Genomic DNA, 26515 nt, shown 5'->3' with positions numbered 1-26515 from the left:
TGGCTATATCAGTCTGCCCTCTGCCTCTAATTGTACTTTACCAACATGTCCACTCTCTTCAAATCAAAGAAATAAGCAAATAAGAGCCCTTTGTTTTCGTTAACTAAATGCTTTTTAAATTAACTTCCAAAGTACTATTTCCTATGGCAAGTTTATGACATAAATTTTTAATAAAGCTATGAGAAGTCTCTAAGAAAATTTCCTTTTTTTTCCCACAAGAAAATTTCTAATCATACTGTTCTTACTTTGGTGGGTTTGTTGTCTGTGTTTCAGACTAGTTAATACAAAGATGATATTGGTTTATACAAAAAAAGACAACTGAGTATACTATTTAGCTTTTGTTTCTTTAAAGTAAAATTTGAGGAAAGCTTAAACTGAAATATGTTTTCCCATTTTTATCTTGAATAGTTAGCAGCTCTTTGCTCAAACCTGAGAAATCTAGCTCTACACTATATAAACTGACGAGTCAGGATTGGAAGCAAATCCTATTGTTGTGAAGTAAAATATTTCACCCGAACTGTATGGGATTAAAAATTACAGCATGTAAAAGCACAGCCATCACCTATTAATGACTTGAAATACATTTTCTGCTTCTTTAGTGCCACCCAATATGTTCAGTCTCACTGCTGTCCCAGAAAGGTCTTCTTTGTACCTCTGAGGTAAATGGAGTTTCCATCTCTCTTAAGTCCTTCAAGTAACACTGAGTGTTTACTCACTGGCTTTTAAAGCTGGGTCCCAAACTTTTCTCTTTATATTTATTGGAAAAAAAAATTCAAAGGGCCATGTTTCTTTGTTCTTCTCCAGGCCCACAATTAGCTGAAGTTCCATTCTGTGTAGCTAGGAGGAGAAGGACAGGATTGACCTAACAGGCTTTTTTACTGCCTGTGAGAAAGTGCTCAGCGAATTTCTTTGTCCCTTTTGTCAGGGCCGACTGCCTCCCTAATTGTACTGCTTCAGGGAAGCACGTGCCTCTGGGAGCATTATCTGATTCCTACAGGACGCTCAGGAGTGCTTTGTATACTGACCCTTAACTTGAACACAAATAATAATTTCTTTTCAGTCCCCTTCCTAGACCATTCCCCCAGGCTTAGACACCTAAGAGCTTTAATTCAGCCAGGGTTGTGGACACCTTCATCAGGGCCTCACGTTTTAGTTTTTTTCTCTCACAGCTGTCTCACCTGCAGTCTGCCTCACCTGTCAAGGGGGAAAGGTGAAGAAGGAGGCGAGGAGGACTGGGAGCTGTGGAAGTCCGGGGAGAGCAGAGGCGAGACTAACAGCTGCTCTTGTCAGCAGGGGGATAAGTGTAAAGAGATTAATAGTTATCTGAAGAGCAAATGGGGACATGGCATTCGGCAGTGGAATGTGAATGTATAAATGTAATGGAATGGGCATGCGACTGTTAACATTTAGACAGATGCTCTCTGGACTGAATGGAATGGCAGAGTCCTTCTCCTCCCCATGTGAAATACTTAAAGTTTAGTAAAACAACTTCCTTACACTTAAGATGAATTGTTTTCAAGCATCAATTTCTTTACAAGTTTGTGTTCTCTTTAATTTGACTTTTTCTGGGACTCTTGGTTATATTTCACTTGAAGAGCCAGACTCCTCATTTTCTTTATAAAATGTGTACCAACAGGACTGCCTTCTCTTTGCTTCTCATTTGTTTTCCTATCACTAAATTGAAGAAACAATGAGGATTCCCTGTGTCAGAAGGTTTCACAAAGGGAAAACAGCACACGAGCTGGTGGCCGCTTCTGGAAAAGTGTTCAGTTTAACTCGGGAATGACTTGAATTATCTGATCAGTCTGACAGGTGTGATGGTGTAGACTGGGAATCAGATTTGGTTTCAAAATAACTACTCTTGGCTTATTAGCCAATGTTTGAGCAATTCACTTCCCCTTTCTGATAGTAATACAGTAAAGATTATTTTTGTCAATGAAATGAGAAGTTAAATCATTACTTCAATAAACATCTTATTGAATTATCTACTCAGTGCTGATTTTCCTAGAAGAAATACAATTTCTGGCAGAGAAACTATATGAACTAATGTACTTCTGAATTATACAAAATATAGAATTTTAACCATAACTAGATGATATTTCTCTTACATATGTTCTGCTTTAGAAAATAAACTACTACAAAGAAAATGAAAGAACAGATGGAAAATTAGGCTGTTTGGATGGTATCATGTTACCTTTTAAAATATATAGCTGCCTTTCTAGCCTGGATAGGAGGGGAGTTTGGGGGAGAATGGATACCTGAATATGTGTGGCTGAGTCCCTTCACTGTTAACCTGAAACTATCACCCACTGTTAATCGTCTATACCTCAATACAAAATAAAAAGTTAAAAATAAATAAATTGCACATGTGGTCTCTCCTTTCAAATAATCTACGCTAATTCCTAAAAGTTATTGTTTTGAGTGAGTAAATATACACACCATATAACTTAAGGTAAATATGATGAGGTTTTTAAATTGCCAATACATATGACAAAGCTTAAAAATCACAATTTTGCATATTTGTGAATAAAGAGATTTACTTAAGTATTTTTAGAAAAAAATAAAATACATAGTTGCTTCTTCCTAACATTGCTACTCCTTCCCCTCCAGTTTTCATGAACCCAGTTTTGGGGGGCAAGTTGGTACCCTGAGACAGAATTTAGAATAAAACTTAAAGAAAATCTAGAGGACAACCATTTTGCTCAGTAGACAAGTTGACCTTTAAATCTTCTCTAGAGCTCGTGTATCTAGTGGTCTTTTTCATTCTGACTACCAAGACAGAAGAAGAAAAGAATAGCAGGTGGCATTCATTTGTTTTAAGAAATTCATAAGCAGCTACTGAACTGTGATGTTTTTTGCCCAGTTTGCGAATAAGCACATTATCTATTTTCAGATGCTCTTGGGGAGACTCAGTTTCCAAAGGCTACCCATGAAGCTGTGTGATCTGTGCAGGTCTTCACAAAACATACCCACACGCCTCGTGCTTCTCTTGGTGTTTTGAACTATGCATCACTAATTAGTCATTTTCCTTTGAGTGTAAAGTGTGGCAAATCTGAGGCTGATCTCTGTGGAAGGCATGCACCAAAAGATGTCTTTTGAGAAGCAACAATATGCAGCTTAAATGGCTAACATGCGGGTTTCTGGGTGTCCTGCAGCCACAATACACGAACCTGGGGCTCCTGAACAGCATGGACCAGCAGATCCAGAACGGCTCCTCGTCCACTAGCCCCTACAACACAGACCACGCGCAGAACAGCGTCACGGCGCCCTCGCCTTACGCACAGCCCAGCTCCACCTTCGACGCCCTCTCACCATCACCCGCCATCCCCTCCAACACCGACTACCCGGGCCCACACAGCTTCGATGTGTCCTTCCAGCAGTCAAGCACGGCCAAGTCCGCGACGTGGACGGTAAGAGTACGGGTGCCCCTGTGCCCTTGAACCTGACCCCCAGGTATGTGGGATTTGTCTGTCACCCCCGAGGCTCTCCTCAATCAAAGCTTAGAACTCCATATTGAATGGTGGAAATGTTCTCCCTGTCCTCTAAGGATATTTTGGTTTGGAATATTCCACACTGAACCAGAAAAAGAAAAAGTACCATTTAGTAGGAACAGACCTGATCTGGAAACCAAAGGCCTGTGTTCTGGTAATTCTAGCTGATATGTTCTTGCCTGCCTCACCTTTTGTGTGAACTTTTTTCGAAATAGTAAAGCATTACACGAATGGGAAATGTAATCCTAGGATATATGTGTTTGCAGTCTGCAGAATGTAGACTAGTTCGTATTTATTAAGGAAAGCCTAAATTTGTTCATACATGTAGGTTCTCTTAACATGACTCATACTTTATTGATACACATTTATTTATTACATTTAGAAGCATGTAACCACCCCCCCCAAAAAAAGGCCTCAAAAACTACACATCAGAAGCCTGAAATAGGTTCAAAGAGATTCTCATTAAAAATGTTGGGAAAACATAACTTTTCTCAAAAAAAAAAAAAAAAAAAGGAAACATTGATCATTTTAAAAATTATAAAGCTGTAAGAATGTTTATTCTATTTTAGAGTTGATTTGAATAATTTATTATAACATGAATAAAGGTCAACTATAAGGGAGGAGACCTATAAGACTGGTTTTAAATGGTTGATCAAAGAATGCCCAAGACCAAAGTGGCACACATTTGTCAAAGAAGTTAACTTTTGCCTGGATTATAAAAATCTTTCACATGTCATCCTCTCATGGAGAAGTAGCTTTCAAATTGTTTTAACAGATTATTTCCTGTTTGGCAAATAGTTTTCTTTGGAAAGCGTTTCTTCTTTGTATGCCACAGTATTGAGGCTTTACTCCAGTAGTACAGAGTTTATAAACCAATCTGCATTAATAACACTAAATTCCAACATAATTTCACATACATTCCCCCATCTTGACCTCACTTCTTTGTGAACTCAGTAGGGTATGTTTCGCAACTCCCACTTTACTAGGGAAAACTGAAAGAAAGTGGGGTTTCAGTGACATCCCTAAAGTTACAGAGGCTTTTGTATAGCTGGTCCTATTTCTGATTCTGTCACCACTACCTCATCTACTCCCCACCCCCTGCCCCCCAGATTATGTGCTTTCTTTCTTTTTCTACCATTTCACATCAGGATGTTCCAAACGTCTAAGAACTTATCATAGTGCTTTTCTTTCATGGTCTGAGAAGTTGTTCTGTCATAGTTCCTATTTCAACCATAACAGAAGTATTCGCTTAAAACTGGATCTCTCCTCAGTGTGTGATTTTTTTAAAATCAATTGTCATAGTGTTTAGTCTCTTTTATATTAATATTCATGGAGGTGGACACTCCAGGTGAATAAACTTAAGTCCATAGGCCTTAAGGATATATTGGTTGATTGATCTAAGTAATATTTTGCCACTAGAACAGCCATTTTATAAATGGAGCCCTGATATGTTTCCAAATAGGGGTCACCAAGTGGATGTTACAATCACTGATCTTCAAAGCTTACTACTGCTCATCTAGCACGCTCATGCAGAGCTCCACTATAGTAGGAGTGAGTGCATCTGAGCGATGATGGGCATATTTGGTGCCACTGAATGGAGAATCACTGCCCTTCTAAAGTAGCTTAGGCTGGGTGGAGCATGGGGATGGGGCATGGAGTGGGGATGGAGCATGATGCAACTACAATGTTAAATTAATCTATCTTCTTCATTTTTCCCTCCCGCCTCCTCATACAGAAATCTTAAGGCTTTTTTTTTTTTTTTCTTTCAGTTTTAGCACAGTTCTGAACCATCTTCCACCAAACCCCCTCTCTCAGAAAATTACAGTGTCTCAATAAAAAAGGTTAGGCATGTTTACATAAGTGGTAGGTTAAACAGCAAAGAAAATGTTTTGTAGAGTACATGGTAAAAGTTCATTACATGTGGCAGCAGTGGTATCAGAACCCTACAAAAGGGGTAGGCACTGTGGTGAAAGAGCATCTCTTGGGAGCAGAAAACCTGGATTCTTACCATGATCATCCTCATGACCTTAGCCAAGTCACTTCATCTTTCTAGAATTCAGTCTGTGCCTCTGAAGAGGGTGAATATGGTGAAAAGTACTCCCTTTCCTTAGGTGAAGTAGTATTAATCATCAACATAGAAAGGTTTTAGAAGGATCTTTTTCTTAAAAAAAAAAAATCATTTATTTGCTTGTGCCTAGTCAAACAAATAACTAGGCATGGGACTGGTGGGATCTAGTTCCCTGACCAGGGTTTAAACTTAAAGTCCCCTGCATTGGGAGCACAGAGTCTTAGCCATTGGACCACCAGGGAAAATTCCAAAAGAACTTAGCTTCTAATCAAGTTTTTGCCTGCCACTAATCAGTGACCTTGGTTAAGCTGGTTTGCCTTTCTAGGATTTCTGTTCAGTTGTCTGCAGTCTATGTTATAGGTATTACAGAATAAAATTGATTAGATGTCTATTCCATCCTACTAATATAGCACTTGGCACTTACATTTGTATTAGCGTTCTTTCTTGTTCACAGTTAGATTTCTTTTAGGCCCAGCTACATTTCTTCTAAATCCAGCGCATTTAAACTCTTGTTTGAGTAACTGCTGAGATCACCTAAAAACATGTAATTCTTAGCCATGGACACCAGTATCTTATACATTAGGAGCATCTAACTCTTTGAGCCACATCGTATATCCTCACACTGATGCACATTTTAAAGTGTTCTCTCATACATTTGTCTCAGGTGGAACCTCAGAACCAAGGCTGTTTTCCCCAGTTTTAGAAGTGAGGAAACTTCAAGAAGTATAGGTTACTTGGTTCATTACCAGCCCAGGAGATATAGGAACTCAGGCTTGCCTCTCTCCCAGTTCAAGTATTTCTACCATCCTATTTGGGATTCCCTGGTCGCTCAGTTGGTAAAGAATCTGCCTGCAGTGCAGGAGACCCAGGTTTGATCCTTGGGTCAGGAAGATCCCCTGGAGAAGGAAATGGCAACCCACTCCAGTACCCTTGCCTGGAAAATCTCATGGACACAGGAGCCTGGTAGGCTGCAGTCCATGGGGTCGCAGAGTCAGGCACGACTGAGTGACCACTTACTTACTTACTTACCATCCTATTTAGACTGCCTTTCTCTTTACTGACAGAATCAGGGATGTACAAGCACTAGCAGGCCCTGCGTAGCATGGAGTGAAACCACCTAACAAAGGACATTTTTTTATGCTACATTATATACATCTATTTCTTAGGCATCTGTACATTTTAAAGCAGTCTTTCAAAATAAAACACCAAATTTTAAAAACTGCCCACAAGCTGGAAGCAGCAGAAGCAGCTGTCATTAGGAAGGGTCACACTTACCACATCGTCCTCTGGTAATTCTTTAATAAAAATCTTGTTTGTACCATTTTTTTCACTTGTCATCCTTTTGCATTGTTTTCTCTTATAATTTCTGGCTTTACTCAGACTCACTGCCAAAATATAATTAATATCTTTAAAGTATATGTGCATATTTCTTTTGCTTTTTCTGTTTCCAATAATGGATATGAGTGTGTTTCCAATTCCATGAAAATGTGGTTTCTATTTTAAAATTTTTCCAGTGAAATAAAGTGAAGAACAATGACATTTTCCATATTCTGTCTTCCACACACACAGACACACTCACATGTAGTCACACCCAAACCAACATGAAATTTAGGACTTAATTTCAAACTTTCTTATTTCTACAATGTAATTACTACTTTCTGATAGAGGCCTACCATTTAATATAATAAAGTGTTGATCTAGCATTATAGCTAAGACTCATCAGTCATAGGCCAGTTGTCAGTATGGTAATTTGAAAATAGAAAGAAACTTATGTGCAGAATTCAACCCTGAAATTTACTAGCAGCATTTAGGACCTGCTCGAAGAGTTCAGTTTCTTTAAACCTGACTGTACCACCTGCAAATGGGAATGCTCATACCTTCCTTATACTTTCTTTATCGTGAGGATTATGTGGCATGTGTAAAGGCACTGGCTAGTCATAGACACAAATGCATTTACTGAGTCTGAACTTGAATCTCTTTGCTTCATGAGTTGATTAGTTTTATTGAGTGTTCAGTTGTGCCATAAGTAGTAATTTGAGAGAATTCAAAGGAAAGTATCTTCTATTTTTTTTCTTTTTCCTAGTGCTTTTGGGCTGTTAACATGCACACTGCAGCCCCATAGGACTGTGATATTATCCACCAACCAAATACATGACTAAATGGCATAGGGTGGTATCAGGCTCTCCCATGTGCTGGCTGCCATGCTGCAGGCTGGCCAGCCTTCCTAAGTCTGTCCAAGCAGATGCAGGCTCTCCTTGCCTTCACTGAGAAAGACCTTTTCCAGTTTTAAGAACCTGGTGAATTCCAGTGTTTATTTCTCATTTATGGGGATATCTTTTTTTTTTTTTTTTAATTCTTTGTTTTTAGTAAAGAATATCTGGGGTTTTTGTGCCAAAAGTATTGGAGGCAACCTACACGCTCAGCAGTGGGGAATTGGCTATGCTATAAATTATGTCATATTCACTTGACAAAATACTCCCTGGTCATTCAAATGAACCTCAGGTACTGAGCTGGAATGCTTTTGGAGTTGAGAGTAAGGAAAAGAGGAGTTTTCTATGGCACCTACTAGAGCTTTGAGAGGACTGCTAAGTACACCACTTCTGGGAGTAAAGTGCTTTCTTTTGCTGGACTCCAAGGACAAGACTTTTTTGTGTGAATATCAATCTGTCTTGACCTGTATTCATCTTGAGAGCTGTTTTTCCCACAACCCATGACACACAGTATTATCTGCATGCAAATACTGGGAAAATCCTCAGATTAGTCTTTTTCTGTTGTCCTCAGTCTGAGATAATGGCTCTGGCCTTTGGACATACATCCCTTTTGCTCTGGTGACTTTTTCCTTCCATAGATATGAAGGTCTCATAGAACAGGCACCTTGACCTAGCGCTCAGAGTCATATTCAGCATACAGCAGACCCTTAATAAATATGAAAAAAGAAACTTGATTTTCTCCGCCATGGCCAAAGGAAATGACTGTTCTGAACAGCATCCCTTCATTCTGAGCTTGATTGTTCACTGTTCATGAATTCAATGCCTTTTCTTCCACCCATGATTTAGAATGTCCTCTTCTTTGACTTTCCTAATCATGCCAACCTCATGTTGTGTTCAGAGCTTTGAAGAATATAACTTGAGCAAGTGGAGAGATTAGGGAGGTGGCATTTGAAAGGGGAACATCCAGTTCCCCAAGAGAGTTTCATTGATCCCAGCCTATTGGTCTCACAAGCTTGCTCCCCTTGGCTCCTCCACAGGCAAGCTGAGATGCATGCCTGTGGCCCATCCTGCCTGTCATCGGGTTACCTGTAATGTAAGACTTCCAGAAGAAGGCTGCCAGCTCTGCAGAAATCTAATGCAAGCCAGCCCATTGCATGGCCTTCTGGAATCTTGGGACTCTTTTAAGAATAGCCCATCAAAGGACATGATGTACAGACAAACTTTTCCATGATAAATATGATTTATCAGCTTCCTTGTCGAAAGGAAACCCTTCTCTCATCAACGCTTGAGCCTTAACTGGGGCTGATCTTAACCGAGTAGCTGTTAGATTTCATTGCTGAGAAACAGAAGTCAATAGACTTGTCTCCTGCCAGTGGTACATTTGTTAATCACAAGTTATTTTCACTTCTTGCCAAGGCTGTCCTATAAATCTCCAGAGATACATAAAGGAGTGTCATTTTATGCCCCTCCCATGATAAAGAAAATAATGACATTGAGTATTGTTGCCTGTTATCCAAGCTATTTCTTAGGTCACAGAGTATTAAGGAAGAATATCCTAAATAAAGGGTTTAGAGATTCTTGGGGATGGTTCATGTTACTTACTTAACTCTAGGTTTTGCACGTTAAAGTGAATTTCCATTGTAAGCTCTTGTGTAGAGGAGTTGTCTCCAGGTCCAGAGCAGAATAACTTAGTCAGCAAGTTTGCCCTAACTTATTTAAATTAACTCTAGGTTAATGTATTCATGATAAACCAGTTTCACCTAATCTGATGTTTAGGGCCTTGCCATGTTATGCTTGAGTGATTTCCTGACTGCACTGTAGAGATTCTCTATAAAGGGAAAATTTTGATATTTATTTATTAAGTCTAATATTATAAGAACTGACCGATGATTAAAAAGAAACACCAAATTGAAATAAAACTTGCCTTTGTTTTTCCACTACAAAAAGAAGAGCAGTAACTCCCCCCCTTTTCTTTTCATTTTTATTCCTTGTCCTGCTCTTCTTCCTGCTCCTCCATTCTTCCTTTCCTCCCCACCTACCTTTTCTTCCTCCTCCTCCTCCTTCATTTATGTTATCATTCATAGTAGTAAGTTTGGTAACCAGCCACTTGATCTTTTGTTTTTTCACTATAGCATTGATTTCCTGGAAGGGTGAATTATTATGAGGAGGATTGTGATAGAAATAAATTACCATGGAAATTTCCATCAAGAACAGGGATCAGATCATAAGGCTCATTTTTCTTAAAAAAATTACTTCGACTAATAAGCTACCTTGGAAGTAGAAAACTCAGATATTTGGGGGACTAGAGGGTAGCCTAAACAAGTCAAATGGTGAGGATGGGCATAGTGTCAAGGTGAGCTTGCATACCGTGTCCACAAGGGCATTTGCTTTGCAACTCCAACATGGTGTCATGGGGGAAGGTAAACCTGAAGTCAAAAGATGAATTTTTCAAGAGCATGTAGAAACCTTGATTCTTATGTGATATCTCCATATCTTTAAAAGATAGCATTCATTAAAAAAAAAAAAAAGTTGTGAAAACCACAGACCAAACAAAACAATAGTCAGACTGAAGACCGTCTTTGCAATGTATGTAGCAGTGACAAGAGATGATTACTTAAAGTTTAAATTAAAAAAGTGGAAACTAGAGCAAGCATCAAAGGGAAAAGTTACTAGTGAATGCATTCTGTTCAGAAATAATAATTCTCTATTCTTTACAAAAGTCTTATAGGTTAATCACTGCCTTGCAATAAACTAAGCAGCACATTGTCAAAGTGGATCTTTTCTCAATTTGTTTTCTTACAGTAAGTGACGTTGCTACCTTCACATTCCTATCAAATTTTGTTTTATAAAAATATAACTATGCAGCATTGGATCCTTGGTGTAAAGAAAGACTTATATTTGCTTTGTTTTAATCCTTAGAGAGTTTATGGGACTCTATAACTTAACTCTCTAAAATTGGCCAAAGCTGCATTCAGAGAAGTGCAGTGAGATTGAAAGGGCTTCAAATCAGTTTTCTCGGTTCACTAACTGATGACTGCTTTGTAATTAACACATAGAGAGTGTGCCAGGACAAAAATTACCAGGAAATTGAGGTATAGTCAGATAATGATGTCATAGTATTTTTTAATGGCTCAAGAAAAATGCAATATATCATTCAAATGGACAGAAATATCCTCAAGTCAGCCCTGAAGGATGAGTGCCATGTATTGTGCTCGGTGTCTTCCCATATGTGAGCTTTACACCTTCTTCTGTTTGCATTCCCCGATATTAACCATTTCCATAGTGTGATCAAGTCTTGTAACAGTCTCCACCCTCTCTGGTGGAGAAGGGCAGATGTATTTTTCTCATGAAAGGTATTTAGCTGTCAGCTGTCTTTTCATGAGTAAAAGGAACTGCATGTGGAATAAACTCTCATGGTTTTATATCAACAGCAATTCGTATGTCTGTAAGGTCACTGGAGCAAGGAGATGTGAAATGACATAACTTTCTCCCCAACAGCTTCTAATTTTTTGAGATTAAAGAAGTTTATTGCAGAACAGAAAGAGGAATCTTAGACTCTTTGAAGCCCTACAGATGTTTTGTAGACATGCAGTGCTTTTTGGAACAAGGGGTCCTGTAATTAGGCACACAGGGGCCTCAAGGGACTGATCTTAACTGCCATCTCTCTCTGGTTTTTAATAAAGATTACGACCCCGTCATCAGGCTCCCCTCAGCTGAAATTTAAAGGAAACTGGAGTAGCCAGAGACCGTAGAACCTAATTTATTGTGAGGTAAATTAGAGAGGGAATCTCACTTTACAAATAGAATCAGGCTTCTAATTTGAGTTTGAATCTAATAATGAAGACTCATGATTTCTTAGTGTAAATAACAAAACAGTGTAATTTGTCACCTTGTCATTGTATTAGAAGGGTCTGAAGATTTGGAATGTAACTTCTAATTGTTTTATGCGGAGGTAATTCTACATTGTCAAGTACCTCAAACAGGTGTTTTTTTGTGGGTTACTCACTGAGTTTGCAATTTTGGTTTTACTCTTTATGCTGTTTTACCAGTATCATCTGGACTAAATATTGTGGAAAATAGAATGAATAATATGAAGACACCATTTAAAACGACTTTTTGTTTTACTTTGGAGTAGTTTCCAAGTTGTATTACATAGAAAGAATCGTAATTGCTTAACGTAAGAATCCTCATTTGAATTTGAGATGTCATTTGACAGCCTCCTGAAGAGTGTGGTTCATTGAGTAGAACACAGAACTCAGGACAGCAGTGGCCACTGATAAGCTGTGTGATCATGGGGCGAGCGACTCTGCCTCTGCTCATCTATTAATGGGTATTGTAACATTTACTTGGTAGGATTGCTGGGAGGCTTAATTAAAGTTTACTAAGTGCTTTGGGAACCTGAGAAATGAAGCTCAGAAAACATAATACGTTATTATCTGCATTTTTGTCTTTAGATTTATCTGTGTGAATAGTACATATCCATGCTTGTAATTCAGGCAGTTTTTTGAGGTTTTCCATTTATAAGCAGACCTGAAATGAAGCATTATAGGTGTACAAGTCCCTAGAAATAAATGTAGGATGAATATATATGTTTGCATAGATGTTATTTTTTTCCTAATGTAAAATAACTTCTTCTTAAAGCCTGTTAGATCTTATAATTGTTAATCAGATGCTGTTTTTCTTAAGAGTCTCAGTACTTTATTGGTAATATTTCAGCAAACTAGTAACAGAGTTTATTTTTTTAAAGTATTTGTGTATGTTATTAATTTATATATTTTTGGCTGAAGTGGGTCTTCGTTGCTGCATGGGCTTTTCTCTCTTTGTGGGAGGCGGGGACTACTCTCTAGTGGGGGCCAGATTCTAGTCCTGGTGTCCGGTCTTCTCATTGCAGAGGCTTCTCTTGTTGCAGAGCACTGGCTCTAGCATGTGGGTTTCAGTACTTGCAGCACATGGGCTCAGAATTTGTGGCTCACAGCCTTAGTTGCTCCATGGCATGTGGAGTCTTCCTGACCCAGAGACTGAACCTGTGTGTCATGCACTGGCAGACAGATTCTTTACCACTGAGCCACTAGGGAAGCTCTAGTAACAGTTTTAAATTATGAGCATTTTAACTGCAGTCCATCAGGTCACAAAGAGTTGGATACGACTTAGCGACTGAACAACAGCAGCAACATTTTGACTAGATCCTTAGAAAAAAACTTTACTCTTTTTCTTAAAAATGCAAAAATAGATACACATATTTATTTAAATACAAATATTTCATTCTTGCTGAGTAACAAAGGAGTAATTTGCAAAAATTGTAATTTGGCTTCGAAGATATTCCTTCCTTCTCTCTTCCCCTTTACTTCCTTGTTCCTTCTACTTTGTGTGTTAATTTGAGATTTTCATATTTATGAATTGAGAGTCCTAACATTAAATGGTGGAGAAGGCAGTGGCACCCCACTCCAGTACTTTTGCCTGGAAAATCCCATGGGCGGAGGAGCCTGGTAGGCTGCAGTCCACGGGGTCGCTAGAGTCCGACATGACTGAGCGACTTCCCTTTCACTTTTCACTTTCATGCACTGGAGAAGGAAATGACAACCCACTCCAGTGTTCTTGCCTGGAGAATCCCAGGGACAGGGGAGCCTGGTGGGCTGCCATCTATGGGGTCGCACAGAGTTGGACATGACTGAAGCGACTTAGCAGCAGCAGCAGCAGCAGCCGCAGCAACATTAAATGGTATAAATTGCCGCTTTTTGTTTTACGACTCTGTATTCTTGGAAAAGCAAATTTCATTTTCCCATAAGAGTAACGTTATAATTATGGATTACGTTTCTGACAAAAGAATTGTCATCAAGTAAGTCATAGATATGATTAACTGTATGTCATAAAAGCAAAATCCTATAAGCTATGATAATTGCTTAAAATAGCAAAATGATTCTCATAGTTCTATAAAATTTGCTTAAATATCTTGTATGCCTTGATATATGTATATTGTTTACTTATAAAATCCTAACAATTACTTTTATAAACTTGACTTATCTAAAACTGATATGCTGTGGAACAAACATTTAAATTATCATGTGACAGAGCAAAATTTTGGTGCATTTGATACATGATTTGAGAATCCTACATTTCTCAAAATTAGAATTAGATTTAATAATTACAAAATGTATTCCCCTTGTTAATAATTATATTCAAGATATTTCTATAGTATAAGACCATTATTTATTTTAAGACATTGAATCCATTTTAATTTTTATGAATTATTTAAAATATTAAATATATTGTTATGGATTTTGCTTATAACAAAAAGAAAAAGAATGGAAAAGAAAATCTGGATTCTTTTGAATTTGAAAATAGAGTTTTGGTGTATTTTTACTATCCCTGCCTGCCACTGCACTGTCCAGAGTGGAGTGGTTTTGAGAGGAATAACTGTTCCCCAAAGCAGCTGGTCATGAGAATGGTGGGATGCTAATAGAGAGTTTGGTTCCTTTGCCTTGGTGATTGATAGTGGAGGTCTTTGAGGATACAATTTGTGTATTAGACCCAGGATTTGGTGTTTTTTTAAGCAACCACTTTAAGCACTATCTGTTCAAGTTTATCACCTACCCTCACTTAGTGGGGAAGGCCTTTGGAAAATGGTGTTTAGTTGGTCATTTAATAAAGCAGATTGACCAATTCATAAAATAAATAGTATTTTCATAATCAAAATCTGGAATAACTTTTTCTGTACTTCTACAGTTAGAGTGAATGCACAGGAAATATATCCTGTTATGACAATTAATAATTCCTTTTTTAAAAAAAACTCATCCACATAGATACATAACCTCTTTTTCCTTTGCTTATTCTCATGCCTAGAATGCATTGAAGTTTTGCATGTAAAAATAGGTGCACACTTTTAAAATGCTTTAGTCTAACTGCTCTGAGTTTTGGAAGATGCTTGGCAAATAGCTATTTTAATTAGTCTTTCAAAGGAAGATTATCAACCTCTAAGAGTTACCATGGATAACTCATTCCTTAGGCTTATATTGTTCTCTCATAATATTCACTGGTAATGGATTAGATTTTATGTTTATCTTCAAAGACTACAGTTTACACTTTTGTATATAATTGTAACAAAGGCATAGCTTGCAAATGTTTATATTTAATATTCTGGGGATCATCATATAATTTAACAAATAGTAACTCATCCATAAACTTTTTGCTGTAGAAGTTGGAATGACAAGTGATGAGATACTTAAGATTTAGGGAAAAGAAGATGTCTCATTCAGCAGCAGAACTAGAAGGAAATATAGAGTTCTTCCTGTCTAGTTTCCTACTCATGAAGCAATGAAATATAATATGTAGTTATTTGTGTAAGTTTCTATAATGTATTCATATTTCAGAATTGATTTCTTGCCTTGAAAATGCCACAGTTTTCAGCTATAGTGCCTTTCTTTGCATAAACATTTCAGACATAGCTGTTGAAAAGTGTAAGAGTTATGCTAGGATTAGTCTTTTTATTAAGTTTTCATAAAGTCTTCTCTCAACCTTCACTCAAGTATAATTATCCTCTCTAGATAATTTAGGATTAGGAATGGGAATAGGGAGAGGATACTCAAAAAGAAGAACAATACAGGGAGGAAGTGAAATGATTTGTTAGAAAATAGTGAATGGATCATTATTTAAAGGAAAATGTGTACACTTTGAATTTGTGTGTTTGATGATTTCTAAGACAGTTTTGTAGCCCTCAGAGTGTGTTTTCATGACATGGACTTCTACTTTGAGGAAAAGAACCAAACGATTTCAAATGAATTGTTCAAATTTAGTCTAAAATCTTCGCTTCATTCATTTCTGCACTTGATAGCCTGCTGGATGTTTTTGCTTTGACATATAAGAAAATATTTATTATTTCCTTTAGTATTTTTTTAAGAGCTAACTAATCTATTTTAGAAAAGGGGAGGAAAGGGGACTTACTTTCTTTTACCTAGCAACTCTTAATCCTTTTCACATTTACTTCAAAATGTACAAAATGTACTAGATGGTCTTAGTCAATAAATATATGGTAAGTAAATATAATTCTATATGCTTTTCTAAAATGCTTTGAAATTTCCAGGAAAGAAAATCTCTGTAATTATCTGCTTGTGTTTTAGTAAAATAAAATTAAGCAATAAAACTTTAAGGCTGTTTTCCCATGATAGTAATGATGGTTTTATTTTGATAGATGTGGGTTTTAACTCTAGTTGGTGCCATAATGTAATTGAAACCGTATCTTTGTGTTGAAGCATTTTTAAATATTATATGTTCTTTCTACCTTTTAGAAGGATTCTTTTATTACAGTTACTTTGAATCTATGTTTTCCTTCCCGCTAACTCAGAACACAGCCTAGATTCACAGAGTTTAGGATTGATTCTGACATTCATACTGTTTGCCTTTGAGGAGCCTAGTGGGTTTCTGTATATATAAACAAATGACCAGAGCTACTTGAGTATCTTTTGTCAGTGGTCTCAGTTAAGGGTCACTGATGCTCAGCATATGGAGAATGCTTTAAGACAAGTTAATTAGAAAGGGAGAAATTAGCATGGATATTTTATGCCTGGGTACTGCCTACACTGATATGTGAACAGTGAGAAAGGTTATATCCTTCTGAGAGACTTGCTCACAAGCAGTCCCAAACTAACAGATTTTTCTTTTTTAACTGGATTGAAAATTCATTTTGAAGTTGTTGCTTGGGCATATGGTCGTGGGGCATAGATTAGCTCCTAATGTATTGTTTTCTTAATTTGTTTGACTTTGGGATTGAGACTCCAGAAACCAAAACTATTAATAATGTTTGAAACATTTAAGCAGAAGAGGGAATTATCTTTTTCCATAAATTCCTGTTTTAAAATGAAAATATTCTTCCAATCGCTAAATTACAGTGAGATATGATATAAATATTTTATAATATATACATGTAAAATATTTGAGATACTTACAGTGTGTCTGTTTTAGTTACGTTGCAAGCCTGAAAGTTACAGATATTGTGACCCATGTTAGGGCTCAGCCATCCAGCAAAGCTTTGCCTTTTTATGAAAGCAGGGGCTGTGGTTCTTTTACTTTAGTAACAAGCCAAAGTAACAAAGTAACAAGCCAAAGTGTCTAAGGAGGCAGAGTGGTGAGTGGAAAGAATTCAGGCTTTGTGGTCAGATAGACCTGAGGTTGAATTCCACCTCTCTCTATCTTTGTGGCCTTAGGCAAGACACTGTCTCCAGGGCGGTTTCTTCAACCCTGAAATGGGGATAAATGCATCTTGAGGCAGCAAGGTTATTGGTAGGTTTAGACGTAACGAATGTAGAGTGCATAACAGTGCCTGGTAAATGGTGATTTTTATTAGATTAGGTCTTGAATTTAGGATTAGAATTTGGGTACGTCAGGAACTGCACTAGGGAATCCAATCTGTGGAGTACCTCTAGCGTCTGACACCTTCCACCATGTGGTGGAGGTGTGTTAGCACAGCCCTTAAAGCATTTACCCCAGTTAGGAGCAGGGGAAAATGCTATCTGCCTGGGGCTTCTTGAGACTATAATCTGAAGGGTTCCATAGAAAAAACAGAATTTGTTCATTTTTTTGTAAAACATTTTAATTTTGCATTGTAATACAAATATACATTTAAATATATTTATCTCCCTCATTTAAAAAGCATCTTCAAAATTAGAGTTCCAGGAAGATGAGTAATATTTATCCTGTGGGTTTGAGTGACACTCAGGCACACTGCCATGTATATTTCTGATGTACAAATACCTTAACCATGTAAGAGGCATGATTTTGAGATAATTGATTTGCTCTGGGAGAGTAGTAGAGTGCACTTTAGTTATTTTTGTAGTTTCAGCCCACAAAGAACATGGACTCATGCTCTAAATGGTGATTGTGTTGAGCAGTAAGCAGAGCTCCTTTTTTTTTTTTTTTTTGCCTAACTTTTCTGAAACCAGGACATCCTAGATTTGTTGGGATGGCCCCAGAGGGCACAATTACCACAGATGGGAGAGAGTCACCGGGTGGCAGATTCCAGCTCAGAGGGTTCTGCTGGACTGGAATGCACCACCTCCAGTGGTAGTGAGCGCACAGCCCCTGGAGTGATTCAAGATAGAAATGAGAGCCTGACTTGAGTTTTAGGTGAGAGAATGAATCAAGCGGTCTCTAAAGTTCCCTTTGAATTAAAAAAAAAAAAAAAAAAGCCTATGCATCCAGAAGAGAAGGCCTTTGTTGCTGGAAAGAAAGAAGAAGATAGCAAATGACCAGGCAGATGGTTCAGTGGGGAAGAGAGCAGACTTTCCGGAGAGGCAGTGGAGCAGCGGAGCTAAGAACACAGAGGCCAGCCTGCTTTGCTTGCCTGAAGACAGGGCTCTGCTATTCTGCCTGAAGCTGTGGTCGCGGATAGGAGGCAGCAGCTCGAGAGGTAGGCTGGGGCCAGCCTATGTGGGTGAAGGTATTTGGACTGTATCCCACAGGCAGTGGGGCTGACGCTGAATACTTTTGGAGCACAGGAATTATCACGCTCGGAACTGTAGATAAAACCTATTAATCCGGCATTGTATGGGAGTTAGTTGGAGGGGGCCCAGAGAAAGGAAGCAATCTGGAAAATGCCACAGTAGTGCAGATACTAGATGGGGGGCTCGTTCACTCAGCGATATGGTGAACTGATGTGGGAAGGACAAAAATGAGAGGGCAAGAGGCAGCTTTGGAAGTCACTGCTTCCAGAGGCTACATAAGAAGACAGGAAGGAGGAATGGAGAGCCAAGGAAGGGGCTGAAGTGATGGACTGTCTTACTAGAGGAGAGCTAAATAGTTAGTAAAGGCTGCCATGTTCTAGCTGCACCCTCTGTAAATCGCTTAACCTCCCTGGTGCCTCAGTGTTCTTATCCATCACGCTCAGTTTCTGCAGTCCTGTCCGACTCTTTGTGACCTCATGGACTGTGGCCTGCCTGGGCCCTCTGTCCATGGGATTATCCCAGGCAAGAATACTGGAGTGGGTTGCCATTTCCTCCTCTAGGGTATCATTCCCACCCAGGAATCAAACTCGCATCTCCTGCATTGGCAGGTAGATTCTTTACCTGGGAAGCCCTTGTTTTTATCCATAAAATGAGGGGAATGACACCTACGCTCCAAATTTGGTTGTGAACATCCAGTGAGATAATGAGGTGAAAGTGGTTTGTAAACTCAGAAATCTGTCCTCCTGCAAACTGTTCCTGCTGCATTGGGATTGAGGCAGGAGGAAAGGCTTGCAGCTTCCTGTTTTGCAAAATTAAATTTCGTGTCTTTTCACTCTGAGCTCTAAGCTAAAGGTACTGGGTGAATGAGGTGATTCTTATACAGCCTATTTCAAAACTTCCTAGATGTTCTCTCTCACCCCCAGTAATAAATGCTGAAAGCCTATTAGCTCCCAAACACTTGAGCCTTCTGCCTTTCCTCTCTCCCTGTGGAGGAGGAACCCAAGGAATCTGTAGACTAGAACCCACACACTTTTCCTGGACTGATTGGGAGGGCTGCTTGCAAGAGATAAGGACCTTTCTGTAAGGCTCATCTAACAATTGTCTTCTATTAGGGTGGCTGCTGTCACACAAACAGCACTGCCCACTTCTCTCAGGGCCTGACACAGTAACATCCGTGCCTAGGTCATAAGTCATTGCTTCCAGGGACTCATTTCCCCCTTGAAGCACCTGTGTGGGGAGAGGCCCCTGTCTGTCAGAATTCTCATGACTGAATCACGGCCATGAGCTAATGTCTCTGGCTTTGTGAGTCAGTGCTGGCCCAGCCTCAGTGTTGTCGGTAAGAAAACTGAAGACCCGGGTTAGTCTCCCCTCCTGTCATTAGCTTGCACAGGGCAAAAGCAGACTGAGTCGTCATCAGAAAGTGGTGTTTTGGAAATCATGTTTGGTTCTTGTCCTGTGTGAGGATGTCACATTAGTGTATGAGTTTCTTTAAGTATTAGCAATAATATTTTTACAAATCCTGTGATTTTTTTTTTTTTTTTGGGTGTGCTTTGTGTTGCTTCAGGCAAAGTAGGTGAAAAGATGTGCTTGGGAGATGAATGTTCTTGTAATAGGCAAGATGTAGCTTGCAGGAAGCATCTGTAACCAACCCGTTCCGCATACGAGAGGGCCAAGACTTGTTTGTGTTTTATTGCCTGTTCAAACACGCCTAATTCTAAAAGGATTTATTAACTTTTAGAGGATTCCTCTAAAAATGTTATTCCTTCATATAACAAGTATATGTGTTGATAGCCTGGTGGTTAAAATAGGTACCCTTGTGCTATGTGGGCAGTGCTAACATAGAGCTAAGGGTTATAAAACTAGTTGTCAAAAATGAAGCAGATGTAAAAATATTAGGAGTATCATAAATAATTCATAAATCCACCTATTAATCCCAGAAGCACAAAGAAATGATGGTTTCCGGTTTTTTGAATGTTCATGGTAGAGATTTTATGCAAAGAATCATGAGTGAGGAACCTGGATATTTGCTCACAAGTACTCAGAGATAGTGTCCAAAACTTAATCAAAGAGAAAATAACAGGGAGAAGAAATCAGTGATGGGGGGTGGAATAAACTTTAATACTATCACTGTCAATTAAACAGCAGGATTTTTAATTGTCTCTATCCCTCTCTGTCCTTTGTCTTTATCATGTACAGATCATATATATGTATAGTGTCTTAGATGGTAAAGCGTCTGCCTGCAATGCAGGAGACCCAGGTTTGATCCTTGAGTCAGGAAGATCCCCTGGAGAAGGAAATGGCAATCCACTCCAGCAGTCTTGCCTGGAAAATCCCATGGACAGAGGAGCCTGATAAGCTACAGCCCATGGGGTCGCAAAGAGTCGGACACAACTGAGCAACTTCACTTGTAATTACATACATAGAATTACATTACAAAAGTACCTGTGGGGTCATGAGAAGCCTGCTTGTTTTGTTGCTTTAGTAGCCATTACATATGTACCTACTTAAATCTCTGTTCTTCAAGAAGTAGTCAGGTTTTACGGCAGCAACCTGGTTCTTGACACACCTACTGGGAAGAAGGTTGGGGGTGCGTGCTGTCATTTCTAAAAAATATTCAGAGCCCACAGAAGAGCTGTTCTTCCCCACTACTTCTGCAGCCCCTCCTGTTTTCCCTTCTTTTGTCCCTTCTTCTTTTTTCATTCTGTCAAAGGCATGAGCTACAGTGGTGAAAAGAGCAAATAAGGTAAGAAAAGGAAATGGAAAGAAAAATAGGAAGGGAATTTTCCAAATTATTTTTAGTGCTTCTTTTTAATATTAATAAAAACTTTGAACTTCTAAAAGGGAATTTAGTGTAATGACAGTTTTCTTCCTCATGAATCGAAATATTTGCAGACTTTCTGAGGTTTTTGTAAATATTGTGTGTGGTAAAGACATGCGTTGTTCTTTGTCTTGGAAAAATCAGAAGCATTTTGTCACTCAACATGAATCTGGGTTGATTATATTTGATTAGTTTCTTAGAGAAGGTGTTGTTTCACATTCAAAAGCTTAATTTATGTTTTGTTAAAATTTCTTTCTTGAAATATTTAAAATTTTAGCTTCTCTAAACCTTCAGAATTACCACCCACCCAAACTGGGATGAGCAAGTGTACACTTATCATGGCTGTCATGAAATTTCTCCATTGGGTGCTTTGTAAATTTTGTATCAAATGCCTGCGCACACGTGTACCATGGTGCCCTTGGTGAGGCTAAGTTGATGACCCCTATCTTTAAGTTTCAGTTGTTACAATTCACTGAAACACATCTTTAGTTTCCAAGTGCATTTCTTGAGCACAGAAGGTACACTTTTGAGAAAACAGACAAAACTCTACTGTTTATGAGTTAGCAAGGGAACAGACCCATCTGAGACTCTATTTCCTCTTCTTTAAGGTGTGAATAATCTCCCTTGCAGGTTATTGAGAGTGCAGCGTGGGAGTCCTCAGTCCAGTGCTGGTCACTGAGGAGTCCCTTCCTAAATCATGCTAATTACTTTTAGAGTTGATGCTGTAGGCTAATCCTGTTCATTGGTAAGTTAGCCCTTCTTCAGAAAGCTCACAGTCTATCACGGCAAACTGATAAACCTTGCTGTAATTCAGTGTGACAGGTGCTATAATCTGTCTGGAATGTCCCCCTATCCACCACCCTTCTTGTCTGCCAGGCTGACTACTACTCAGCCTTTAAAACTCACTGAAAGCCTTAATTGTAGGTGAAGTCTTTCCCTTGCCACGTGTCTTCCCTGCCCCCTACAAATGCTAAGGAGTTTCTTTTCTTATGTTCATTACACTTTTGTACGTGTATTCAGAATCATAGTGCAGAGCATGTCTGTCTCTCCATTACCGTGTGAATTCAGAGGTAGTGCCTTTGTCTTTTCATCTCTGTATCTTAGTGCTGGCGCATATAATGGGTTATATAATATAATGGGTCTCAACAAATATTTGTCAGATGATATCCTTGTCTGAACAAAGTGTGATGCAGCAGAGAAAACAAACTGATTTATTCAACTTCACAGAGGACTTCACATTTAAAGTTGACTCTCCAAAGATGAGCAGGGTCTTTCAATGGGGAAAAAGAGAGAGGACATTCCAGGTAAAGGATTCAGGTAAGCGAAGGCATGGAGACAAAACTTTGTTGTGTAAGTCTCGAAGTAGGAAAGGGTCTGGCATACCTGGACCTTGCCATGTTTGGAGGAATTAGACAGGAGCAGAAAATGTAGCTGGAGGGAAGTTTAGAGAACCAGATGGAGAGGCCACTGAATCCTAAGGAGTTTGTCTCCAATGTTACAGGCACTGAGGAAACACAGAAGGACTTGAGTGTGGAGGTGACGTCATATGCCAGTTCAAGAAGATAATGACAGTGGGTGGAGGTGGGAAGACTAAAGGCAGGCAGGCTGATTGGGAGGTTATCACAGTAATTCAGATGAAATAAGGCAAGGGAAAACAAAGGTGAGTGTGGACTTGGGAGTGGAATTTCAGTGTGTATTTCAGAGACAGAAGCCCACTTTCCATAATTGGGGTTGTTCTGACTCCTAAAATTGTAGAATTTCCTCCACAATGGTTTTTAGAGCTATTTCTTATTAAGACTGTGGTAATAATGGCACCCCACTCCACTACTCTTACCTGGAGAATCCCATGGACGGAGGAGCCTGGTGGGCTGCAGTCCATGGGGTCGCTGGGAGTCGGACACTACTGAGTGACTTCACTTTGACTTTTCACTTTCATGCATTGGAGAAGGAAATGGCAACCCAGTCCAGTGTTCTTGCCTGGAGAATCCCAGGGACGGGGGAGCCTGGTGGGCTGCCGTCTATGGGGTTGCGCAGAGTCGGACACGACTGAAGCGACTTAGCAGCAGCAGCAGCAATAAACATGTCAAAGCAAGTATATCTCAAATATTTGGGGGAGTTTTGGGTGTTATGCTTTTATTTTTTTCTCTTAGTACTCATCTTGGCTGTTTAACCTATTGATTTGTGTGGGGGCTTCCCAGATGGCCCAATAGTAAAGAATCTGCCTGCCAATGCAGAAAGTGCAAGAGACATGACTTCAATCCCTGGGTCCGAAAGATCCCCTGGGAGAGGAATATGGCAGCCCACTCCAGTATTTTTGCCTGTAAGATACCATGGACAGAGGAGCCTGGCAGGCTACAGTCCATGGGTTTGCAAACTAAGCACATGACTGAGCACAAAGAGTCAAAGAGTTGTGTATAAGAGGACACACATGTCTGTAGTTGACCAAATCAAGAAACACCTTCTGCCCCTTCTGTTTCTGTCTCGCATGGAAAGAGTCTGAGAGGAAGTTTTATCAGCTGAAGAAGGATATGCTCTGGCCAGGGAGCCAATGATTGGCTTGATGGCTTTGGCCAGGTCTTTTTGCTGCTTTGGGTATCAGTTTCCTTATCTATGAAAAAAAAAATAGTGAAATATTTAATCTTTCTTCCTATTTCTTATCCTAAATATAAGAATGAACATTTTTGGCTGTTTACTGGGTAAAAATATATAACACTCTGTGTGTGTGTGTGTGTGTGTGTGTGTGTGTGTATGTGTGTGTGTGTGCATGCACATGTGCTCAATTGCTCCATCATGTCCACCTCTATGAGACTCCATGGACTGTAGCCCACCAGACTCCACTGTCAATGGGATTTTCCTGGCAACAATACTGGAGTGGGTTGCCATTTCCTTCTCCCAGGATCTTCCTGACCCAGAGATCAATTGAACCCACATCCCTTGCGTCTCCTGCATTGGCAAGGGGGTTCTTTACCAATCTGTCCCCTGAGAAGAATATATCTAACGTTCACAAATATGTCTGTAGCTCACAGAAAATGGAAGCATCGTTCACTTTAGTTTGGGGTATAATGAAGAAGAAAAAGGAGCATGTTATGAAAAAAAAAGCAATGCTCTTTTACAAAATCAATAACTGGAAAAATGTACTTGTGCTTTAACCTATGGTTGTCCTTCAGTTCAGTTCAGTGAGTTGAATTATAAAATCTCTCGATTCCTTTTTGCTGAGTGTTAGAGATAAATTTGTTACAAAGGATATTTCCTGTTTTAAAAAAACTGCTTTCCTTTTACTGATGCCCAAAGAAAAATCCAACATTTTCTTGACAGATACTGTTTTTCTAAACCTAGCTGTAGGAACTGGACCAAAAGGGAAGACTTTGTAAATCACCTGCCTAGAAATCGAAGCATCTGAAAAGAGGGATCAGGAAATAAATTCAATGTTTCTTCCTGCATTAGTGCCTAGAATATACTCTTTCTGAAAAGTATACTCCAGAGAGTACTCTAACTGGTACTTAAGTATAATATGATTAAGAGGTTTAAGCATTTGGATCCGAAAGCTAGATGCAAGCAAACAAGTTAGAATCTGTCTGTTTTTAAAGAGTCTGCTTCCCCTTCTCCTTCACTTAATTATTTGACCCAGATATTAAGGAAGGGAGTGGAAGACTTAGAGAGGAGTGCATGTATTAAAATTATATCTAGATAGTGTTTGAAACGACTTCTTTGAAAATTAGTTCCTTACCCTTCTTAATTAAATTGAATGTCAGTGATCTCTATACTTTTCTGACAGTTTTCTTCAAATATTAGTCCTTTCGTTAGCAAATCAAAATGTAGCCTTAACTTTTTTTTTAGCCAGAATAAACTGTTTTTGGGGGGTATATTTGTACTTCATTAAACAGGGACATCACACTGCTATATAATAATCTTTCTTTATACAATTTGGGAAGTACTGATACTGATAACATATTAGCTACACGGTCAGTCTTCATTTTCTTGTTCTTTGGAAAGAATGGCCAGTGGCCATTTACTGGGATTAGAATAGGAAGGGGGAGGAGCAAGTGAGAAAGCAGGAAACTATTGTTGACTTGAAAACAGTTCAGCATATCTGGAGTTCAAGTTTAGACAGAGACTCTTATAGGTAAATAAAGCTAAACATTTACAAATTGTAGTTAAGAGCTCCACTTTTATCAGTCTATCATAGTTCCTGATACAAAGGGTAGATAATTCATGGGTTTGAAAAACAAAATAACATTTTTTAAATCTACTTTTCAATTTGATTTATTGTGACTCCCATTTTCATGGCAAAGGTTAAGAGTAAAATTCATTTTATCAAATTAAAAAAAATTCTGAAAACCACCTGGAAGGTCAATATGAACCTTCATTTTATTGGAGTGCAGAACTTCTAGTTTAGTGACAGGAGTTGAACTCATCAGCATCTTTTCTTTCCTAATGTTTTATCACACACTTTAGTGATATATGTATTAATCTCAAATATATTTTTCATTTGCCTGTTTTGTATATGTGTCATTTCCCTTTCCAAAGCATGCAAGATTTTTCTACTTTTGTTATACTTAACCACTTGAGTGAAAGATAAATATGAATTCTTCATCTAGAATTCAGTGTTTTGGCTGAGAAGACAACTGAGGATCTATAATCATAATTGTAGGTGTATTTATAGTTATAGTAAAAGAACCAAATTAATATGGGCATTAAGAAAAAATAAGGTATTTTTCTGGGCATCAAAGGAATAAGAGAGCATGTTCTATAAACATTACTGGAACAAGGAATGAATGTGTAAAAGTGGAGTGAACATCACTTACAAGATCTGGAGCAATTGAGATGCAGAATAATATAGGACTCTGTAAGGTTTAAACCACTGTGTAAAATTGTTCTCCTATATTACTAGGGAAATGGGGCAGGGGAAGAAAAACCAAAGTTCCTATGCCAGCTTTTTCTGGATGAGATAGTCCTGACGTGCTAACTCAGAGGAACAGCCTGGCCTTCTGTTGTCTGTGTGGTTTCTCTTTCCGATACCAATGCTGCCAGCTTCCCCTGAAGTGAAAACTGATAGGAGTTCAGAGTCTAGTGAGGTGAGAACAGGCTCTCACTCTGACGACAGCAACAAAAATCCTTGTAATTTTGACGTAGATAGTAGTTATTTATCTGGTTGAGGTCTCTTGGCTCCTGTGTTCTTTCTGCGCCTATGAAATATTTCCACATGGGTTAGTTAGCTTTATTATTAGTTTTCCACCCAGTTTATTGGCTTAAGTATCAATCTATTGCAGAGGGTAGTTTAAGTAGGCAGAAAATTTTGCCATTCTCTTTGAAGATGTTTCTTAAATGATCTTTGTAAGTCTTGGTTTTGTGTATGCATTTGCAATGTACAGATTATTTTAACTTCCATGGTGTGAGCGTCACAACAGCACTCCATGTTTAGTGCATTACCCTCATCTTCCAGTGTAGGAGGAGGATACGGAAGCTCACAGGGAAGGTGAGGAGTCTGTCTCTAG

General features: G+C 38.8%; 1 protein-coding gene across 11 annotated transcripts in view; it reads left to right on the top strand.

The window, feature by feature from the left end:
* The window catches only part of TP63 (tumor protein p63), a 301408-nt gene that overhangs the window by 206201 nt on the left and 68692 nt on the right, over positions 1 to 26515 (top strand). For all 11 annotated transcript variants that reach the window (XM_059886572.1, XM_015471963.3, XM_024992035.2 and 8 more), the window contains one exon: positions 3156 to 3410. In XM_059886572.1, coding sequence (XP_059742555.1) covers positions 3156 to 3410 — 255 coding nt within the window. The remainder of the gene's footprint in view (positions 1 to 3155; positions 3411 to 26515) is intronic.

This window comes from Bos taurus, chromosome 1, assembly GCF_002263795.3.
Source record: "Bos taurus isolate L1 Dominette 01449 registration number 42190680 breed Hereford chromosome 1, ARS-UCD2.0, whole genome shotgun sequence".
Lineage (NCBI taxonomy): Eukaryota > Metazoa > Chordata > Mammalia > Artiodactyla > Bovidae > Bos > Bos taurus.
The sequence above is the reverse complement of the archived record's forward strand: the minus strand, read 5'-3'. Positions and strand labels throughout refer to the sequence as shown.